General features: G+C 42.4%; 1 protein-coding gene and 1 non-coding gene across 4 annotated transcripts in view; both read right to left on the reverse strand.

Annotated features, from left to right (window-relative positions):
* RNF130 (ring finger protein 130) overlaps nucleotides 1–23,359 on the reverse strand; it is a 159,261-nt gene that overhangs the window by 90,118 nt on the left and 45,784 nt on the right. For all 3 annotated transcript variants that reach the window (XM_031010870.3, XM_031010871.3, XM_031010869.3), the window contains exon 3: nucleotides 12,717–12,967. In XM_031010870.3, the coding sequence (XP_030866730.1) occupies nucleotides 12,717–12,967 (251 nt within the window). The remainder of the gene's footprint in view (nucleotides 1–12,716; nucleotides 12,968–23,359) is intronic.
* Nucleotides 14,948–15,058, reverse strand: MIR340 (microRNA mir-340). The gene has a single exon (NR_106300.1). It is a non-coding gene; the product is annotated as a microRNA mir-340 (primary transcript).

The following is a 23,359-nucleotide window of genomic DNA, read 5'->3' on the forward strand; positions in this document are numbered from 1 at the left end:
AGTCTAATAGGGATTCTCTTATGTAACTTGATGCTGTTCTCTTGCTGTTTTGTGAACTCTTTCACTCTCGACAATTTGACTGTAATGTGACACGGGGAGGATGTTTTCAGATTTACTCTTATTTGGGAACCACTGGGTTACCTGGATCTGGTGTCCATATATCTTCGTAGACTTGGGAAGTTTTCAGATTTTATCACACAGATTTTTTAATGCCTTTCCCCTTCTCTCCTTCTGGAACACCCATAATACAAATATCTGTTTGCCTAATGTTCCATAAGTTTTGTAGGCGTTCTTCATTATTTTTCATTCTTATTTCTTTTTTTTGTCTCTGACTTGTTAATTTCAAATAACCTATCTTCAAGTTGAGAGATTCTTTCTTACATATGATCAAGTTTGCTGTTGAAATTCTCCACTGTATGTTTTTTCATTCATTGAATTCTTCAGCTGCAGGATTTGATTCTTACTTCTCTTTTATTCAATTTCCTGTTCATATTGTGAACTGTTTCCCCAACTCTGTTGATTGTCTACACATGTTTTCTTGTATCTCTCTGAGTTTCCATACGATCATAATTTTGAATTCCTTTTCTGGCAATTCATTGAGTTTTTTCCCATTGGAGTGTGTTACTAGGGAATTACATTCCTTTGATGGCGTCCTACTTCCTTATTTCATGTTTCTCGTGTCCCTGTGTTGATGTCTGTGCATCTGGTGGAACAATCACTTCTTTCAAATTTTCTAGAGTGGCTCTCCTGGAGAAAGATTTTCGCCTACAGTTTAATCTTAGCGTGCCAGTTGGGAAGGGTGTGGTGACTATTTCTGGATAGGTGCAGTGGTACAGTCTCTGTGCAGTTTCAGCTGAATTCAACATCAGCAATAACCATGGGTGCCTCAGTGGTATAAGCTGTGGGTGTTTGCTGCAGTGGTGTAGGCTGTTATCCTTTCAAAGGCCTTTGGGGACCTACTATTCTTGCTTTCCCCACAATGAGGAGACTTAGCCAAAGTGATCCCTCTTGGTGTGAGGTCTGATGTTACCCACAAGCAGCTGCAGCAGCACTGGATTCCAGGAGCAGGTGCTCAGAATGACAATGGGACCATGTCCTAGGCTCAGAGTCTCACAAATGTATTTGTGGCACCTGTGGCAAAGTGGGATATGTTACCCACATGGTCAGGATCTGTGACTGTCAGGTACCCACTAGTAGCTTGGACCTAAGAGTCTACTTTGTAGCTGTGATTCTATCCCTGGGAATTAGGGCATAACACTGGCCTGACTAGGTAGAAGGGGCATTCTGGAAGTTTGGGTCAAGGGTCTGGCTGCAATTCAGGAACATGAGTCAGCAGGGCTCAGTGGCAACTTAGGTCCCATGGAATGAAGCACCATACAGTATTGACTATAGACCCTGGGATGGCAGGGCTCAGCAGTATCTTAGATCTGCGAAGTCCGGTGCAATGACAGCAAGTATCCCAGCTTAGGGGAGCAGAGCTGTTGTGTGGACCCAGCATGGGAGGGGAGGATAGCACAGTGATAATTCCACTCTCCAAGAGGAAGGTTATCTAAGCAGCTGAGCTTCTTAAAGACTAGTACAGGTTCAAGCAAGCAGGATACTAGAGTTCTACGGCCTGTAAGGGCAAGGTGTCTCAGCTCAGTCACTGCTCTATTTCTCTGGGACATGGTGTACTATATCAGCTCATCCCTGGCATGCGCAACTGCTCAGTCTGGCCAAGGCACCAACTCCCCAAAGGATAATGTGCTGCTTCAGCTCAGGCTGAGCATACTCTTTTGGGTGGGCCAGGCACCATTTCCCTGTGATGCTGAGAGCTGCTTCAGCTTAGGTACTGGGATGTGTGATCACTCTGGATGGCCAATGCACCACTTCCTGGGAGGCGTGGCGCTGCTTCAACTGAGACACTGGGGAGGCATGATTGCTTTGAGTGTTCAAGGTACTGTTTTCCCAAAAGGCAGGATACTGCTTCAGCTCCAGTCCAAAGCAGCGGGGGGAAGAACAGGTGGAGCAGCTCCATCTCTGCTGGCCCCCGAGAAACAGAGCCAACAGTTGCTCCCAGCTCAGCTTGGAGATGTGGGGCCACTGTGCTGGGGTGGTTTGGTGGCAGCTTAGCCTTAGGGACAAAGGGGAGCCATGACTACTCACCCCTGGAGCAAGACACACTTCAGTCACACCTCCAATTCCAAGATGGTATAGCACAGCAGCTGTGTGGGCCACAGGGGTTGAGGCACAGTGTCAGCTCCTTCTCTGTGGGGTGCATAGCCGGGTGGACTCAGCTGGGCTTAGTGCCTGTGAGGACTGGTGGGAACCCTGGTGGTGAGGTCTGTAGGTATCCACAGTGTTGAAGGGGCTGCTGGGATCCTCTCACTTACCTCCTCACCACAGTGAGCTCTTCCTGGTTCCCAGTTGATCCTGGTTAGAGGATGGGACAGTGGAGGCCCAGTGTTTCCTTCCCATCTCTATGTGGCTATCTCAAACGTCTGTGCTCTCCAGAGCTTCTGTCATTCCTCGGATGCACCCCTGTACTCTTCCTCTGTTATTTTCATTAAGTTGTTTATTTATTGTTCAGGCTTTTTTTGCAAGGAGGACAAGTTCTAAGGATTTCTAACGGGTCATTTTCCTAAGGTAACTCAGATCTGGGTTATTATTATTATTATTATTAAGGAATTTGAGGAGATTTTACAAGAATCTCACTGCTTCCATTCTGTTCAGATCAGAATTCTACCAAAGAGTTCTGAACAGAAAAGTTCCTGATGCTATTTGAGGCTTGGAGAATTAAAATCTTGCCTCCACAGGATGTCCAGGTAGGTTCTCTAATATTTCAGAGACAAGAAGGGCCTGAATTAGGCAAGCAGCAGTAGGTAAAGAAAGAAGAGCACAAAGTCAAGAAAGATTTAGCAGGTAAAACCGACAGAACCTCATGACTGACATGGAGGCACGAAGAGGTGGGTTTGAGGAGAGGTGCCCCAGACTTCTGGCTCGGTGACGAGCCGTGTGAGAGCGCCTGCCGTCACACTGCATTATGGAACAGCCAAAAGCAGAGAGCAGGTGCTGGTGGCAGCAGTCCAGTCTTCAGCAAGCTGACGTGAATGCATGTAGGTTATCTAATCAGAGACCTACAAATATTTAGATAGATCATATTTTCCACCTCTGAACTTTGAACACCTCTTACAGCAAAAGGACGAAATATCTCTTCTCTGTGTTAGGTATTAATGTCAATACCTTCACTGTAATTTTTCTTTGGACTTGGCTTCAGTATTACTACCTTCTTCTGAATTATCCTTTGAGTTTTTCATCAGTCCTTTAACATTTCCCATCACTTTGTGACAGGTAAACCTGTGACAGGTGTAAGTGTCTATGTGTGTGTGTACAATCTGATCTCTTACTGGAATCTGTCTAAAAGCCACTGTTTTTTAAAAATTTTCATTCTAAGTCTATTTGCATCCTGCTAACTCTCAAGTACCTAAGATGAGGCACAAAATTCTTCCATGAAGATCACTCTTTATTAAAGTCTCTTACCTTCACCTAAACACCATGCCATTAAGTCACTGTTTTTCAAGGTGTGGTCCATGGGGCAGATGCATTAAATCTACCTCGAATGCTTAGTAATATATAATAATAAAATCTGTACTAACTGAGGTTTATTCGGTACATACCATGTGCTAGGTACTGGTCTAAGCCCTTCGCAAGTGCTGACTCGTGTTATCGTCACAATCATTTTATGAGAAAAGAACGATAATATCCCATTTTACAGAAGAGGAGATTGAGGCAGAGATTAAATAATTTGCCCACATCAAAGGCTAGTAAGTAGGCCCTATCCAGACTTGCTGAATTAAGGGGAGGAACGATCTTGGAAATTTGCAATTTTAAAAAGTGCTCCAGCCCCTAAAAGGAGCTCTCACACGATTCTTTTGTATACTAAAGTTTGGGACTCGCTAAATGAAGTACAAACCCTGGTTTCAAAGCATTTTCCCGTAATACGCTACCCACTCACTGATATTCTCCGTACTTCACACTGTGCCCTATTCCTTTAATAATAAAACTCCTCAAATGTACACCTCATCACACACAGAATGTTAGAAATGACAAAACCACAGAAAGGCATCATTTTACAAAGGAGAAAAACCAAGCCCCAGAAAGAGGTGAGGAGATCTGTCTGAAGTCACTAAAAGTATTCGGACTAGGACCATAGATCTCCTTTCCACTTCAGTTCTTCCTCCACTATAAAATGCTGAAAAGACTTTCTATAGCATACAGCTTAAGGGGTTTGTTAGGGGCCAGATTATCTTATCTCATCTGGTCAAAGCTGCAACAATAAACACCATTCTATATTTGAAAGCAAAGTGACAAAATGTTTGAATTGGCAGAAAACAAGTTAAAACAATTCTTACGGCTTAATCTAATAGGAATAGTTGGTTCAAAGCCAGATGGTTCAGAGTATATTGAGGATAGGTCACTTTGATGAAATTCATCTCAGGTTTTGCCATTCGGCAATCAGAACTCTCTCACAGAATTAGAGTAAGTCTGTATCTGCACAGAGTAGGGTTTTCTTTTTGTAAACACTGGTGAAATCTAGGTATAGAATCTTTCCCCAATGCAAAGTGCCTTGTAGTCTGCACCCTCCTTCATTCATTCACCACCATTTTTTTCCATTTTTTTTCCTCAAAAGAAGCCTCTATTAACTCTTTTCCAAGACACCATCTGCCTGTGCCCAGATCACTCCTCTCCTCTCTACATAACCTTATTTTATTAGTATCATCTTCCTTTGCTCTTCATTATTTCCTCCTTTCATAGCTCCTTCTCCCTAAGTCTCTCGCACCAGAAAAGAATTGTATATCACTCCACTGCTAAAAAACCATACTGATGGCCGAGCGTTGTGGCTCGTGCCTGTAATCCCAGCACTTTGGGAGGCCGAGGTGGGTGGATCACCTATGGTCAGGAGTTTGAAACCAGCCTGGCCAACATGACGAAACCCCGTCTCTACCAAAAATACAAAAATTAGTCGGGCATGGTGGTGGGCACCTGTAATTCCAGCTACTCAGGAGGCTGAGGCAGGAGAATGGTCTGAACCTGGGAGGCGGAGGTTGCAGTGAGCTGTTAATCGAGCCATTGTACTCCAGCCTGGGCGACAGAACAAGACTCTGTCTCAGAAAAACAACAACAACAACAACAACAACAACAACAACAAAACCATATTGATTATAGAATAAAGCCTAACTTTCTGATGTGATTCATGCCCTTCATAGTCTAGTGACAATTTATTCATCTAATATCAGTTCAACAGTCACAAGTCTCCTGCCCACTATTCCTGATGTTCCAGTCATTCAACTCTTTCATCTCTCTGTGGAAAATGATCCATTTGCCTGACTCTCCTTCATCTCCATCTGATGAAGTCTTAATTCATCCTTTAAAATTCAGCTCCAAGGTCACAACCTACCTTCTCTGTGAAGTGTCCTTGACTCACTGAGAGTAATATCACTCTGCCCCCAAAGAATAACTCCCATACCACACAGTATTTTGACTGCATCTGTCATTGCAACAGAAGGTAAGCTCATTCCTGAATTTATTGAAATATTTACTGAGGCAGTGTGATGTGCCAGGCCCCATGCTAAACCCCAAGGATATAGAAATGAATTATCTTGCAAACACTATGATCTTAAGAGCATATTTTGTGCTTTAAAAAAAATCAGATCTTAAGCCCCTGACATGTAATATTTAGAAGGTATATAATACAGTCTCTGTATATGAAAAGTGTTATTTATTTACAAAATGGCAGGACATGAAAAAGAAGGTATCAGAGTATTTGCAGTATTTTTTTAAAACTGGTAAGATAATAACTTCTCAGCTCAAACATCTATTTCCCCTTTCCAGTTCTTCTGGAATTGTTAATCCTTAAGAAACATAATGAACAAAATTCACTCTGCCATCCAAAATGACAAAAGAAGTCTGTTTTGCGGCCATAGAATCCTTTTCTGTAGGACAAATCTTGGCAGTATATACAATACTTCCTCTCTCCCAATGTGGAAGAAAAAAAAAACCTTTTGAACCCACCAGTTTTCAAAGATTAACTGTACTCATGCAAAGTTTTAACCTTTCTCTGACACAGGAATGTTCCATATATTTCCACACTCTGACAGGCAAATGCATTCTCCAATTAGCTACTGACCTTTCATGATGAAAATGGGCAATAAGAGTGTATTTCATTTCAGCAACCCTGAGATACTTATAAAGTCAAAGAATATTATATACACATGTTATGGCAAGAAGCTTTTACAAATTTTAAATACCTTAAAAAGCACATGCATTTTCACTGGGAAGTTTTAAGAATACATTCTAAATATTCAGGAGTCCATTAAGTGGCAGAATATTTTACATCTGCCCCATTCCTAAACAGTAAAATGAAAATTTCATTGTTCTGCTTTAGAAATCGAATTTGACCACTTTGAAATTAAAGGTGCAATATTAACCATGTAACTGTTAAACATTTTACATTTTTCAGAAAATCCTTAAGCATTTATTCAAAATAAAGGTAACAAACATCTACCGTTTTGTGTAAAATAACTATCACTGACTTAATTCGACAGCGACATTTAAGTTTACCATCAGTGGTAGTTTGAACTATCTACACCTATAGATAGTAATTAGATACATTCTGACAGTTTTCCAGGAAGAGCAAACCACACTTAGTCATGAACTGAAAAGCTAAAGCATTAGATTCTTACATCACATGCAAAATGTTCTCAATTGTGAGCATTTTACTATGCTTAGAAAGTTATTTACAATATGTGGATCTCTTTGGTAGCATGTTCTACAGGAAGAACTGCTTCATGATAACAGTTTGTGGGGGCCGGGTGTGGAGGTTCATGCCTGTCATTCCAGCACTTTGGGAGGCTGAAGCAGGAGGATCCCATGAGGTAAGGAGTTTGAGACCAGCCTGGCCAACATGGTGAAATCCCATCTCTACTAAAAATACAAAAATTAGCCAGGCATGGTGACACACATCTTTAGTCCCAGCTACGCATGAGGCTGAGGCAGGAGAATTGCTTAAGCCGAGGAGGCAGAGGTTGCAGTGAGCCAAGATCGCGCCACTGCACTCCAGCCTGGGTGACAGAGTGAGACCCAGTCTCAAAAAACAAAAACAAAAACAGTTTGTGGGAGAAAATCAGAGTCTGTCCTTAAACTCACTGGTTTTCCTTTGCTAATATTATGGCTTCTCTTTTAAAATAGCCAAAGGTTTCAACCAGTCTAGCTGCTGCCACCTTCTTATTAAACTTTAATAAGCTAAGCTTTTTAAGCCACATAAAAATTTCATCAAGCATTTGTCAACCTTAGGGAAAACGGAAGGAGGAAAAAAGGTCAGAACATCACTTTCCACCACAGTAGCATCTGGAGAGACGCTTTGGAAGGATCCTGTATGCAGTCAGCCGCAAAATAAATGCTAGGAAACAAGCTCGCAGTTTGTGGCCTGCACCAGATGGTGATTACGTTTACTCCTTCATCAGCCCCGGCCCCACACTGGGTGCTAATTAAAGCACTATCTTCCAATAGCAGGCTCCTGGGACAACTGTGAGCCTTTGTTCCAACGTCCTCAGGGTGTGCTGCACGCAGTCCACTAACACAGGCTTGCCTGTCAAGAACACCACTCCAGAGCAGCTCCTTATCATTCTACTTTCAGTGTTTCGTATGTCAACATATTTTAAAAACAAATCTTTTAGTTTTTTTTTTTTTTTAAACAGGTATATTACATGTTATAGGAGGGAAAAGGAGGTGGGCTGTCTGGGGCCCTCAAGACTTGAGAAACGGGTGGTGGCTTCCAAGCTTCCTTACTTCCCCCATAGATCCCTGACAATGTGCTGCGGAAGCCTCCAACCTGGAACAGCCAACAGGACCAGAGCACCCCCACCACCCGACCCCAGAAAAAGCCGAGAAAAGCCCAACTCCGCTAGCCAAAGTACCAAGAGAAGGATGGCCTAACATCAGAAAACACTTGCAGTAATATTCATTCTACTCCAGCCAGGCACCAAGGGCAAAATCACAATCCTCCTCCCACCCTGGTCTCACAGAGCCCAGTGGGAACAGGCTCTCCCAGCCCGGCTCCTCAGGAAGAAAAGCTGTGCACACTGGTCTAATTAACACCCAGAGAACATGCCACCCAACAGCAGAATATTTTTTCTAAGCACCAATGAAACACTGACTAAGACAAACCACATCCTACATCATAAAACAAACCTCAAGAAACAGAAGAGAACTGAAATCATAGAGTATTTCTCTGAGCATAATGGAATCAAACTAGAAATCAGTAACACTAAGATAATAGTGAAATCTTGCCAGGACACAGTGGCTCATGTCTGTAATCCCAGCGCTTTGGGAGGCTGAGGTGCACAGATCGCTTGAGGTCAGGAGTTCAAGACCAGCCTGGGCAACACAGTGAAACCTCATCTCTACCAAAAAATACAAGTTAGCCGGACACGGTGGCATGCGCCTGTAATCCCAGCTACTCGGGAGGCAGAGGTAAGAGAATCACTTGAACCCGGGAGGTGGAGGTTGCAGTGAGCTGAGATCGTATCACTGCACTCCAGCCTGGGTGACAGAGTAAGACCCTCTCTCAAAAGGAAAAAAAAAAAAGTAAAATATCTAAACTACTGGAAATTCAATAACATACTCTCAATAATGTATGGGTAAAAGAAGAAGTCTCAAAAGAAAAAAATACATAGGACTGAATGAAAATGAAAATACAGCATATCAAAATATGTGAGGCATAGCCTTAAAGAAGTGCTGAGAGAGAAATTTATAGCACTTAATCCTTACATTAGAAAACAGGAAAGGCTTCAAATAAACTAATCACAGACTTAAATGTAAAACATAATATAAAACTTCCAGGAAAAATAGTAGAAAATCTTTGGGATATCTAGGGATAAGTAAAGAATTTTTAGACTTGACACCAAAAGCACAATTCATAAAAGAAAAAATTAATAAACTTCATAAAAATTAGAAATTTTTCCTTTTCAAAGACCTTGTTAAGAGGTTGAACAAAACAAAATACAGACTGGGAGATAATCTCTGCAAGCCACATATTTGACGAAGGACTTGTATCTGGAATACATAAAAAGCTCTCAAAATTCAACAGTGAAAAACAATCTAGGTAGAAAATGGGCAAAAGACATGAATGGATATTTCACTGAAGAGGATATACGGATGGCAAACAAGCACATAAAAAATGTCTAATTAGAGAAATGCAAACTAAAACCACAAGAGATGTTACTACACAACTCAACAATCACAAGAGATGAAAACACCAAGTGCTGTTGAGAGTGTGGAGGAACTGGATCAGTCATACATTTCTAGTGGGAATGCAAAATGGTACGGCCACTTTGCAAAATGAGTCTAACAGTTTCCTACAGAACTAAATATGCACTTATCATAGTAGCCCAAAAACTTCACTCTTGGAATTTACACTGTACTCAGAAATTACACATTTATCCCAGGGAAACGAAAACTCATGTTTACACCAAAACCTGTATGTGATTGTTCACAGCTGCTTTATTTGTAATAGCCAAAATCTGAAAACATCCCAGATATCCTTCAATGAGTGAGCAATTAAACAAACGGTGGTACATCCAAACCATGGGATACTGTTCGGCCATAAAAAGGAATAAATGACTGATACACATAACAACTTGAAAGTATCTTGGCCGGGCGCAGTGGCTCACGCCTGTAATCCCAGCACTTTGGGAGGCTGAGGTGGGCGGATCACAAGGTCAGGAGATCGAGACCATCCTGGCTAACATGGTGAAACCCCATCTCTACTAAAAATACAAAAAATTAGCCAGGCATGGTGGCAGGTGCCTGTAGTCCCAGCTACTCAGGAGGCTGAGGCAGGAGAATGGCGTGAACCTGGGAGGCGGAGCTTGCAGTGAGCTGAGATCCGGCCGCTGCACTCCAGCCTCGGCGACAGAGTGAGACTACATCTCAAAAAAAAAAAAAAAAAAAAAAAGTATCTCAAGGTAATTATGCTGAGTGAAGAAGTGAAGAATTCCAAACTCTAGAGGTTACATACTATATGATTCCACCTATATAACATTTTTTTCTTTATTTTTTTGAAACAGAGTCTCACTCTGTCACCCAGGCTGGAGCGCAGTGGCACGATCATGGCTCACTGCAGTCTCTGCCTCCCAAGTTCAAGCAATTCTCATGCTTCAGCCTCCTGAATGGATGGGACTACAGGCGCATGGCACCTTGCCCAGCTACGTTTTTGTATTTTTAGTGGAGATGGGGTTTGCCATGTTGGCCAGGCTGGTCTTGAACTCCTGACCTCAAGTGATCCACCTGCCTTGGCTTCCCAAAGTGCCGGGATTACAGGTGTGAGCCACCGTGCCTGGCCCATGATTCCACCTATTTAACATTCTTGAAATGACAAAACTATAGAGATGAGAAACAGATTCCTGGTAGATTAGGGAAGGGGGAGGGAGGGAGGTGGCTGTGGTTATAGAAGAGTAGCACAAGGGATCCTTGTGATGGAACCGGTCTGTATCCTGACCGTATTGTTGGTCATGTGAATCTACACATGCGATAAAACTACACAGACTAAAGACAGACACACACATACACAACTAAGTACACATTAAACGGGAGAGGTGGGGAGATTTCAGTGTATTTAGGAAGATCAGTGGATTGCATCCATGCCAATTTCCAGGTTATGATACTGACCACAGTTATACAACATGTTGTTACCACAAGGAGAAATGAGTGAAGGGGATAAGAGACATCTTTGTATTTGTATTATCTCTTACAAATGCGAGCAAATCTACATTTTCCCAAAACGCATATAACCTGAAACTAATCACGAAGGAACACAACACGTCGGATAAACTCGAATACAAAATAATTGATCTGTACTTTTCAGAAACGTCCATGTCATAAAACCAAGTAAGAAGAGACAACTGAATGCAAAATCCAATGAGCTCCAATCAATCCAGGATTTTCTCTGCTATAAAGGTCATTATTGAGCCAGTTTTACAAAACCCAAAAAAGGTCTATCAATCAGATAATGTATTATATCAATGTTAATTTACTGATTTTGATAACCACACTATGGTTACGTAAGAGAATGTTCTTGTTTTTATAAAATATATAACAAAGTATTTAAGGGTAACAGGGCATCATATCTCAAACTTACTCTCAAATAGTTTTGTTAAGGTATATATAAAAAGGCTGAGGGTGGTGTTCACATCCATAATCCTGACACTTTGGGAGGCCAAGGTGGGCGGATCCTTTGAGCCCAAGAGTTTGAGACCAGCCTGGCCAACACTGCAAGACCTGGCCTGTGCAAAAAAATTAAAAAATTAGCCAGGCATGGTGGTGCATACCTTCAGTCCTAGCTACTCAGAAGGTTGAGGCCAGAGGATAGCTTCAGCCCAGGAGTTGGAGGCTGCAGTGAGCCATGACTGCCACCATACTCCAGCCTGGGAGACAGGGCAAGACCCTGTCTCTTTAAAAAGAAAAGTTTTTTAAATTAAAAAAGTATAGTTACATAGAAAAGGAAATACAGTAAAACATTAACAGCTGTAGCATCTGAGTGAAGGGAATACTTGCCACTTATCTTACAAATTTTTTGTTAAGTCTAAAATTACAAATATAAAAATTATCAAAATAAAAAAAATTAAAAGTGCACAGGGAGAGCCTGGCACAGAAAGCTTCAATAAACTGCAGTCAGTGTTTGGGTATTTTACATCTACTTTCAGATGAGAAAGAAGCTGAGATGCTCAAGAAACTGTCCAACAGGGAGAGGGGTCATGGTGAACTGGTGGTGCCGGGGGGATGTGAGCTGAGACCTGTTCCATGCCAAAGTCTGCGCTTCTTCCGCTAGAAAGAGGAAGGATAAAAATCCCAGTGCGCCCAGCCCCACAGGAATTTGAATGTACCATGTTAGGAGAAGACAGCGTTATACAAAAACTGGCTTCAAATCACTCTCCAAGCAAGTCACTTCTTAGTTTTCTACACGAAAAGTCTAGGAGAGGGACCTAACACCTCGAACCTGGCCCCTAGGGTGTGTATTCTGTCCACAGCGCATCAATCAAACGCAGTCACCAACTGAGGGCCACCATCTCCAGGCCCTCACACTGGGGAAGCACACTGCTTTTCCTAGGTTTATTCACTCAACCCAGATAGATGTGCTGTCAGTGGAACTCCCAGGATGACTACGTAGACAGACGTCTTCTACTGGTCTTCCCCCACTCACCCTTACCCCATGTCTGAGCTTAGATGACAGAGGTTTTTCATTGATTTCATTTTCTGAATAGATAATACTTTCCCAATTCAAAATTCACATGGGAAAGAATTTCACATAGGAAGGGGAAGAGTGAAGTCTCCCTAACCCCCCTCCCAGTTCCCATTTGCAGAAACATCCAAAGTTACTAGTTTAAAAATGCAACTTTGTGATATTTCTCCAAATTAACAGAATTATCTAGATAATACTATGATATCAAGCTATCTACCTGACTAGAATATTCTAGGTGATCACAATAAATTTAGTACCTTTTAGGTTATTTTAAATATCCCTTAAATACTCATGTAGATGTTTCCAACATATCAAAATGACTGAGTGAGGGTAACAACACTTTTTAAAAGAAAAAACATGTTAGTAAGATGCATGGTCACGACAGACGACTGTGAACTCTGGCTGTTACGAACCAATCACTGTTGAGTACTGAGCTCACCTGGTTCCTGTCGCGTGCATTTGTGTACCTGATCTTCTGAATGAAGTAGAATATGAGCCATGCTGAAGAAATAATCATCAAAACAATAAAGGATATTGACACGAAGACTAGAGAGCCACGGCTGAAGTTCTTCGGTGGCATTCGAGTTCCAACAGCTATTGTCATTTGTACAGAGATGTTTTTCTCCAGATAACTCAAAATATCCTTACCCCTCAATTCTGTTATCATGACAGCAATAATATCTCCAGTGCCTGCAATATAAAATAAATATATAACTCAAGTGACATTTAAAACTTATGGAAACATCAAATGTATCAACACGCTACTTAGGTAACTACTGTAATGTTTGGTAATGGAAAGGGTATGCAAACTCCACTTCTCAACTGAAATGTAGATGCAGCTGGGTATGCTGGCACCAAGTAGGAACATGTACTTTGTTGTGTGGTACTTAAGACTTAAACAGACATAAGGCATAGAACGACTGCAGTGTTAAGAACCATATTAACTTGTCTGACAACTACATTTTTAAAAAAAGATTATTAAGCCAGCCAAATGTGACAACAGACAGCAACATAACATTATACAGCAAGAGAAGTGTATCAACATCATGGTAGATTTACACTGTAAAACCTTTTCTATTTTAAAATGATCTTCAGAAAGTCTTAATTCCTTAAGAAATGGAGTAAAGTGCTGTTTTTATAGCATAAATTGGTACTTCTTGCACTAATCTAGAAACATTCATGGAGCACCCACTGTCTGTAGAACTAGTGCCAGGAACAAAAACAAGTACAGGATACCAAGCTTTCTAATCTCACTGAGACAGGGGACACACAGCTGGTAACAGAGCTACAAAGTGCCAAATGGTGCCACCTTTTATTAGTGACATCTGAAACTAACTTGGGTCTTATGTCCAGACTTGAGTGGAGTTGAGGCTCCTTGCTAGTTTACCCCAGAACTCTTCTGGAAATCAAACGTTCCAGAGACAGGTCCAGGCTCCAACATTCTGGACTAGTTTGGCATCTAAATACCTCCAGCCTCTAACAGTTGTCCAGAGGTCTGCCCACAAGCACAGGCTATGCAAGTTAATTACGAGGACAGTCTTAAGTTGCCTTATAGTTACCTAGACCTTTCCCCTACATAATTTCCAGAAGTAGCAACATTGAAGGAATTGAATACCTCTTCCTATGGACAGCAGGAAACTGCTATCCCTTTCCTCCTCCACAAAGGAAATAACTTCCCACTGTCTTTTAAGGGAACAGAGAAACTTCTATCAATCTATCAGCGATTGTCCTTTCATAAGCTGAAGCTGCCGGTGGCAACATGTAGCTTCTACATTTGCCTTCTCCAGAGAGCCCCTGAGAGAGACTAGGGGTCATTAGAAGGGAAATAAATATTTTATTTTGGGAAAGAGAAAATTATAACCACTTATTTGAATTTGAATAAGGTTTGTACATATCAATGTAAACCAACAAAACAATCAAGCAGAAGTCCCCAAAACTTGTCCTTTTCAATCCTTCTTCAATGAATAACACATTGAAATATTTGGTTTTACATGTTTCATTTACCATATTTAGCTAAAAGAACCATCTTTGTGTTACATGCAGTCACAGAAGACTACACGCAACTGAAAAGAAATTCAACAGGGCTGGGCGTGGTGGCTCATGCCTATAATCCCAGCACTTTGGGAAGCCAGGGCAGGTGGATTGCTTGAGCTCAGGAGTCCAAGACCAGCCTGGGCAACATGGTGAAACCCTGTCTCTCACAAAAACAGGAACACTAGCCAGGCATGGTGGCACATGTCTGTGGTCCCAGATACTCAGAAGGCTGAGGTGGGAGGATCACTGGAGTCCAGGAAGTTGAGGCTGCAGTGAGCTGAGATCACGCCACTGCACACCAGCCTGGGTGACAGAGCAAGACCCTCAAAAAAAAGAAGAGAAATACAACAGTAAAAGGAGTTTTATGGAAAACGTAACCCAATGGAACATATACCTTTTTACTACCTTACTCAAAATTGTTACAGCCACTTTATTAGAACAGCAGTTTACCAGAATACTGATTAAAAATCTACAAAAAACTATAAAATTAAAGCAAGCAATAAACATCTAATTAATATCTAATTACCTTTCTGAAATAAGAGTTGTGATCAGTAAATTAGAGACAATCACAAAATAATGCTAAACCACTTTAAATTTCCCTTTAGAAATCTCTTAAAATGTTGTTCAACGGGCCATGATCTGTGGTATAAGATACCAGGTATGGCTATAAAGTAACTGAGACGGATCCCACAAACGACATATGACAATCAGTCTCATTGCTTTATAATCACACCAGGTACAAACGGTTTTAGAAATCAGTTGAGGCTCCCTCTTGAAGACTCAAGCTGGAAAAGGAGTAGGGAAAGCTGAACAGGTAGCCAAGGAAACCAATCCACGTAATTCTATTCAAAGAACACTAAATAAGAACACCAACTAATTTCAACGGGAAAGCTGTTTGGGAAAAGAAGTGTGTAATTATTTCAACCATCCATTCAACAATATTTATTGAGCACATACTATGATCAGGCTCCTTTCACCTCTTCAAGAGAGTAGAAAATTACCTGCTCTTGATGCAAAAATCCACACGCCCTCAGGAGCAAAGGGGAACCTTTTGGACTAGGGAGAGAAGCCGCTCGCGGTGGCGTCATTACACCAGCACAGAGAAGAGCCTGGCAGGGGAGCCCGACCCTGCCGATCGTGCAGGAGGACGGCAGAACCAAAGCCCGCCACCAACTTGCAAAGGACTGGAGTTTTAGGTCTTAAATCTTTTACAGAATCTGGCGAAAGTTATATAGGAGTCCCCTCCTAGGAGAAAGGGCCTTCTCCCCATACTCCACCCCTAAAGCCTGATGGGGCTCAAAGACCCTGACCTAAAGCTGCCTCAGACACTTGACTTTTAAAGATCTGAGGAGCTCTGGCCCAGCTTCAGGAGGGCTACACACGCCAAAGGAAATGTAGGCTTCAGAATAAAGGGCCGGTCAGAGCAGGCAGTGACTGAAAAGAGGGAAGAATAATTAGACTGTAACGCTGTAAATATCAAAGCACATTTGGGACATGCCCCACCACTCCCGTGTCCCAGGCCCTGGGCAAACACTGCTAGTAAGTCACAGATGCGGCCACGCTCCCACGCACTTCCACGTCTGGCCGCCAGTACTAACTGTCGGAGATGGCAATCCGGTGAAAGTCCATCTGTGATCCCTGCTTCCAACTATTTTCTTGAGAAACTTCCCCCACTGTTATTCTTTAACAAGAACTTCTGTTTCCACTGCTTGAGTCTGGCTACTTTAATAAACAATTCTATTCTTTCCACTTTCATCCCGAGAATTTTCAAACCCATAGAGCAGTTCCAATACTGTGAGAACACTCATGGACCTTTTATTTAGATTTGTCAACATTTTGTCCTTTCTATATGTATTTATTTTTGCTGAACCAATTAAGAGTAAACTGCAAACACATGACATTTTATTCTTAAATACTTCCACGGTCCCTCCTAAGAACAAGGCTAGCTACGTGGCCACAATTCATTTACTTATCCTCAAGAAATTCAACCCTGTGTTCTTTAATAGATGGTCCATTTTCAGGTATCTGTGGTGATGACTTTAATAGTTGTTTAACTTGTTTAGTTTTGTGTCCAGGATTCAATCGGGGCTGTCGGCATCATGCTTAGCTGTCACGTCTCATTAGTCTCCTTTGATCTAGAATAGTTCCTCGGTCACTTCCGGTCCATTGATCACAACACTGACCTTTTTAAAGAGTCCAATCCAGATGTTCTGACCATGCCCCTCAATCTGGATTTGACTGTTTCCTAATGATTAGATCTCCAAATTAAATATTTCTAGTAAGAATACCACAAGGTGACGGTGTGTCCCTCCTCAGCTCGTCACATCGGGAAGTGCAGGCCGGGTTGTACCTTTATGTTTGGTGGCAAATTTTATGACTTGGTTATTTTGGTATCTGCCAGGTTTCCTCACTGTAAATAAATGTTTTCCTCTTAATTAATAAGCAATCTGTGGGCTGATACTTCCAGATTGTGTAACTAGCTAGTTCCCCAAAAACCTTTCACTCAATGCTCTCAGCATCCACTGGTGTTTGCCTGACTCTGTTACGACAGTGGTATTTGTAAAATTGTAATTCCCTAATGCTGTGATTTCTTCTACATTTTGTAAACTGATTCTATAATCAAAGGCATTAACAACACTTTCTACTTATCTTTGTTTCCCATTAAAAAAACAGAAATGCTGGGTGGGCAGTTTTTCGGAAAAGAGCCCCCCATCCCCATCAATTCTATTTTCTAATGAGGAAAAAAAGTGGGAAAATATGATAATACTGCTATAATCCTGACTACAAAATCAGTTTTGAGAGGCCAACAGAAGGAACCTCAGAATTAAGCTCCTTTGGGCTCCGGAATCGGAGGGTCTAGGTTCAAATCCCAGCATGGTACTTTAACCTCTTTGAACTTCAGTTTCTTCTTTCAAAAAATGAGAAACTACCTGCAAGCTTCACAGCAGACGTTCAGTAACTGCTGCAGCGTAATGAGCTGTATTAGTCCATTCTCACACTGTTACAAATAAATACCTGAGACTGGGTAATTGAGAAAGAAGAGAGGTTTAGGCTGGGCGTGGTGGTTCACACCTGTAATCTCAGCACTTTGGGAGACCAAGGCGGTGGATCACCTGAGGTCAGGAGTTTGAGACCAGCCTAGCCAATATGGCGAAACCCCATCTCTACTAAAAATACAAAAATTAGCTGGGTGTGGTGGCAGGTGCCTGTAATCCCAGCCACTAGGGAGGCTGAGGCAGAAGAATTGCTTGAACCAGGGTGGTGGAGGTTTCAGTGAGCCGAGATTGTGCCACTGCACTCCAGCCTGGGAAACAGAGTGAGACTCCATCTCAAAAAAAAAAAAAAAAAGGAAAAGAAAAAAAGAAAAGAGGTTTAATTGACACACAGTTCCACATGGCTAGGGAAGCCTCAGGAAACTTACAATCATGGCAGAAGGCACCTCTTCACAGGGCAACAGGAGAGAGAACGAGTGCAAGTTGGGGAAATGTCAGATGCTTATAAAACCATCAGATCTCATGAGACTCACTCACTAGCCATGATTCAATGACCTCCGCCTGGTCCCACCCTTGACATGTGGGGATTATAGGGATTGCAATTCAAGGTGAGATTTGGGTGGGGACACAGAGCCAAACCATATGATGAGCTAATCCTACTTGTATTATTATTACTCACAGAAACCAAAAGAAAACGTTGTGGGAAGAAAATCAAAAGGCCTCTAACCACAGATTTTTGGATGCCCATTCTCTCTTCGCCCCCTGCCCACTGCTCGGAAAATGCCCAGGGATCTGCTGACCAACACAGTCCTGCCAGCTACAAAAGAATTTGTGCTTTAGTTCAGAAAGTGAGTCTACCCAGCCGGGAAGAGTCTGATCCATGCCCTCACCCTCTTGGCTTCCCTCCACTCCTCCTGGGAGTAAACCCCGGGGCAAGCCCAGTGTAGCTGAGCAGCTGATAAAGGAAGATCCAGGAAGAGAACAAATGAGCTGTCTGAGGCACCAGGCTTCAAGAGGAGAGAGGTGGCTTTACCATAAGCATTTTTACTATTAGTTACTCACAGTGGCATTAGTTATTCCTATAGAACCTATTATACGTAAAGCAGAACACCATATACTTTAAGTGAAAAAGATTAAAATCACTTTGAGGCCGGGCGGGGTGGCTCACGCCTGTAATCCCAGCACTTTGGGAGGCTGAGGCAGGTGGATCACGAGGCCAGAAGATCAAAACCATCCTGACTAACACGGTGAAACCCCATCTCTACTAAAAATACAAAAAATTAGCCGGGCGTGGTGGCGGGCACCTGTAGTCCCAGCTACTCGGGAGGCTGAGGCAGGAGAATGGCATGAACCCAGGAGGCAGAGCTTGCAGTGAGCCGAGATCACGCCACTGCACTCCAGCCTGGGCGACAGAGCGAGACTCTGTCTCAAAAAAAAAAAAAAAAAAAAATCACTTTGAAGTTCCAGAAGGACTGCTGAGGCAACAGCTAGGTGTATTCAGGGTCAAGCTGCACATGGGGCAGAGCCCTGGCTGCCTGTGTCTCAGGGAGACTGCTGGCTCCTGATCCCAAGACTTCTCATCTCACTCCACTGACTTAATGAAAGTCCTTCTCAAATGTTCATCCACAACACTTTCAGTTCTTCAAACCCAATCTTCATTCTTCTCTTCACTGATCCCTTAAAGAACTCAAGGGGGAAAAACAGATACATTCTACATTCTTTTATGAAATGAATATAGCAATAATTCTGACAGATGGAGGTTATATCAATTATAGATTTCCTGCTGAGACTTGTCAGTAGTTTTCCTAAAATATAGACCTGCTGTCACTCTGCTTTCAAAAGCCTTTGATGTATCCCTTCTGTCAGAAAAATAAAGTGCAAACTCTTTCACTGGACACTCAAGCACTGGGGAGCCACATGGCCCTGAGGGTAACTGAGTCACGGAACAGTGAACACTCTTGGACCCAGTGAAACTGTTGGGCAAAGTGACTGGAATAGTGGTTCATGCAATCTGGGCAGGACGGAGAGGTAAAGCCAGGAGGGAAACTGGGAGAAAACTAAGAAAGGGTCCAGGGAACTGGAAGCTTCAACAAAACTAAATGACAGGAAGAGAGGGGGAGAAAGGGAAGAGGCACTGGTCAGGGCACAGGACACAGGAGTTTGCAACTTGAGATGTAACAATTCTGGGAGATGATGAGGCCCAGGGAGCAGCTATGGGACCAGGCTCCTGGAGAAGTGGAATGACTGAAGGGCCTGTGGAAGGAATTTTGGGTTAGGTGTTCACTTTCCAGGTGGATTCTGAAGTTGCCCAGGATGGTGGCAGGACCGCTGATGAACGGGGAGCAGTGACAGGCGGGGAAGCACGTGACTATGGAGAGGAAGAACACGGTCTGCTGCACAAAACTGAAAGTGAAGTCTCCCCACGTGGAAGTGACTGGTGTGGACGTGCTGTACGCCACCACCACAGTATCCCTCAGCACCCACAGATGCACAGCAAAGACCAACCTGTAATTTTGCAAATGCTTGAACCTGAACCTCCTGCCATGTGGCTGCTGGGAAGCCGAATGTGTAAGCCACTGAGTGGTAGTCACTCACTGATAATTCCTGAGGACACTGGGCTACAGCTTGTCACTAAAAGCCAAGGGTCTTCTTTCTTCCTTGAACAGGAAGTTCTTCAATCACATACAAGTAGGGCCAAGGGGCCAAAGTACAGCACTTGAATGTCAGCTTTTCTTCTTATGCTATCTCTTGACTGCATGTCAAGAGAAAGAAAAGGGGGCAGGAGCAAGCACCTGCCCAGAACAGAAAGCTTTCTTCCTTCACACACAGAGGCAGAAGGGGGGTGGGCACTGAAGAAGACAAGCCACCAATCAGTGGAGAGCCACAGACTCTCAGTGAAGAATTTCCAGGGGTTGCCAACTTTCAACACAACACAGGAACTCCCACAAATTACTGATCCTCTCAACTGAGTAGTTCTGTACACAGGTCACCTGGATTTAAGTCTTAGGTCCTCCTTCCTTAAAGTCTAATTTTTTTTTTCTTTTGAGACGGAGTCTCAATCTGTCGCCAGGCTGGAGTGCAGTGGCACAATCTTGACTCACTGCAATCTCTGCCTCCCAGGTTCAAGTGATTCTACTGCCTCAGCCTTCCAAGTAGCTGCGATGGCAGACGCACACCACCAAACCCGGCTAATTTTTTTGTATTTTTAGTAGAGACGGGGTTTCACCATGTCGGCCAGGACGGTCTCAATCACCTGATAGGATGGTCTTGATCACCTGATCTCATGATCTGCCCGCCTCGGCCTCCCAAAGTGCTGGGATTACAGGCGTGAGCCACTGCGCCTGGCCAAAATCTAAATTTCTAAACATCTGTTTGTGGCTCGTGGTTCTCTCCTCCGGAAAAACACCACTGAATAAACCTGTTTTTCATTTACTGATGTATAAAATACCATCAACCACAAGGTACATCATTATGTATCATGAAGAAAAAAATCTGTCAAGCAACTCTAAGATGTCATGGAATACAAGAAACATTCCCACTTTAAGTTGAGCATCCCAGAACCAATGAGAATTCTTCAACATAACAATTCTTAAAATGTGCAAAGACAGCCTCCCTGGGTCCCCACTTCAGTCTTTTTTCCATACTAATTCTAGAGTCCCAAATCATTCATTTAAAAATAATAATAATAATTTTTTAAAGAATCTAAAACTTACAGAAAAATTGGAAATATCATATAAAAACTTTTAAAACCTAGAACCATTCAAGAGTTAAGTTCCTGGCATGATGCCTCATCACCCCCGAATATTTGGTATTTTCCTACAAACAAAATTTATAAACATAATACAACCCCCAAATAAGGAGCTTAACACTGATGTGTCACTGCCATCCAATCCCAAAGTCCATCCAAGCTTCTGCGACTTTCCCAATAACGTCCTTTACAGCAGCCCAGGTCCGAGTCACATGCTGCACTCAGTCGTCACGTCATAGCCATCTCCGTCAGTCTGCAACTGTCTCTCGGTCTTTCTTGGTGTTTGTGACCTTGGCACTTTCGAAGACTACATTCGGCCCAGTTGATCTGTTGAAGGTATTTCCCTGTGGCTAGATTCAGGTCGGGTGCCGCTGGCAGTAACAACACGGAGGTGAGGCTGCGCTCTTTTCAGTGTACACCACCAGGCGGCCGAGAGCTTTTTTTATTTGCCATTACTAGTAAAGTTCACTTTGATAATTTGGTAAAGGTGATGTCCTCCAGGCATGTGCACTGTGAAGTTCCTCTTTTCCCCTTTGTAATTAGTATGTATTCTGTGGGGAGGTGCTTTGAGGCTAGGTAAATATTCCATCCTCATGAAACCTTCAGTTTACTTTTACTTTTTAAATCAGTATAGATTCATGGTTCCTATTTTATTCAATCAGTTGAAACAGCTACTAACGTTATTCATTTTGATGCTGAAATTCTAAATTATGTTTCATAAGACCCTGTGTACAGAGCTTTCCTATCTTATTCTTTTCTGGACATCAGTTTTCCAGTGCCTTCACTTATGTAAATCAGTATCAAGAGTAGCATGACACTAACATCTCCTTACATCTGATTATGTCCACAGGGATACAGCCTAAGATTCCAACATAATGTTTTGAAGCCACGGCACACATCAATGTACACGGAGCTCACGTGACTGAAGGTTCCCAGGCATTCTCCTTCTCCATTTGAACTGTTACTTAAGCCACGTCTCCACTTAAGCCATGTCTCCACAAACCTTTGCTATACTAGTTTTAAACAACCCATGTGCAGGTTGACTTAAGGAATACTCCTCTTATCTATGTTTCAAGATTTCACCTCCCTAGTTTTGTGCCTCTTTCAAGTAAGATGCTTACATTTATGCTTTCTTACAAGCTTTTGATAAAAGAATTTTAAATGGGTGGGAAAAGAAACATTAAGTAGAGAGTTCGGCATTCTAACCAAGGGAGATTCAGGTTGGGAGGAAAGTGGGCTACAGAAGCTTTCACGCCAAGCACCAGAACTCTAAAAGACCTTCAAATCTGTTATTTACATTAAAGAATTTATAAATCTGAGAGTTCAGTGAGCTGAATAATTAAGTAAATAGATGTAGGATGGCAAGAGCCAGGTTTTTCATTTAGGAGTGGGAGTTTAGTGATAAGAAAGGAGAGAGAGCTACAATGATCCATGTGGCAATATATTAGAATTGGAGACATAAGTATGAACTCATTGTTAGCTTATTATCAACGCAGATGATTACAGATAGAAATATTTATAGATATGTAGATATGCAGGAGTTAGGATACACGCATGTATTTCCTTGTTCTGTCAGCTGAGAAGGCCCAGAAGCGACAGGCATCTCGGCAGTAACATCACATCTAATGCCCGGATCTTGGTTTTTAATACCACTCTCCAATAAACAGAAACCAGGGTTCCTTGGAGAAATGGCTGATTCTAGGACTGATGTGTCATTACTGATAAAGTACAATAATGCTCAAGGGGCAGAAAATATATGCAAAAGGAGCCTGGCACATCTTACATCACCAGAAAGTAAGAAAGTGCTCAAAAACGAAACTAAACCAAACCAAAAAAACAAAAATCTAACACCCACAACAATGGAGGCATGTCAAAGGACACAGGAGCCAACATAAAGAATCCCCAGTGGCCAAAGCTGGGATACTTTGAGTAACAGAGTTGTACTGTATTATAATCCAGAGCGTAAAATAAATACCCATGGGTCCATAATGATATAAATAAATGACTGAATAAATTAATAAATGGAGCAGAGGCAAATCACCCATGCAGAAAAATTCCAAATAATTATGTAGATACTCTACCCTAAGGGAGATGGAGCATAAATCCCCACTTATTAAGTGTGGGCTGTGCACAGTGATGTCAAAAGTTATCATATGGCAGGGGGAAAAGAGTTAACTTCACAGTAGAGAACCTGACAGACACTACCTCAGCCAGGTGACCAAAGTCAACATCACCGGTGATACTTCACACTGATAGCACATAAACTTGGTATGACAGGAAGCATGCTAATGGTACTTTACAAATCCC

This window comes from Gorilla gorilla, chromosome 4, assembly GCF_029281585.2.
Source record: "Gorilla gorilla gorilla isolate KB3781 chromosome 4, NHGRI_mGorGor1-v2.1_pri, whole genome shotgun sequence".
Lineage (NCBI taxonomy): Eukaryota > Metazoa > Chordata > Mammalia > Primates > Hominidae > Gorilla > Gorilla gorilla.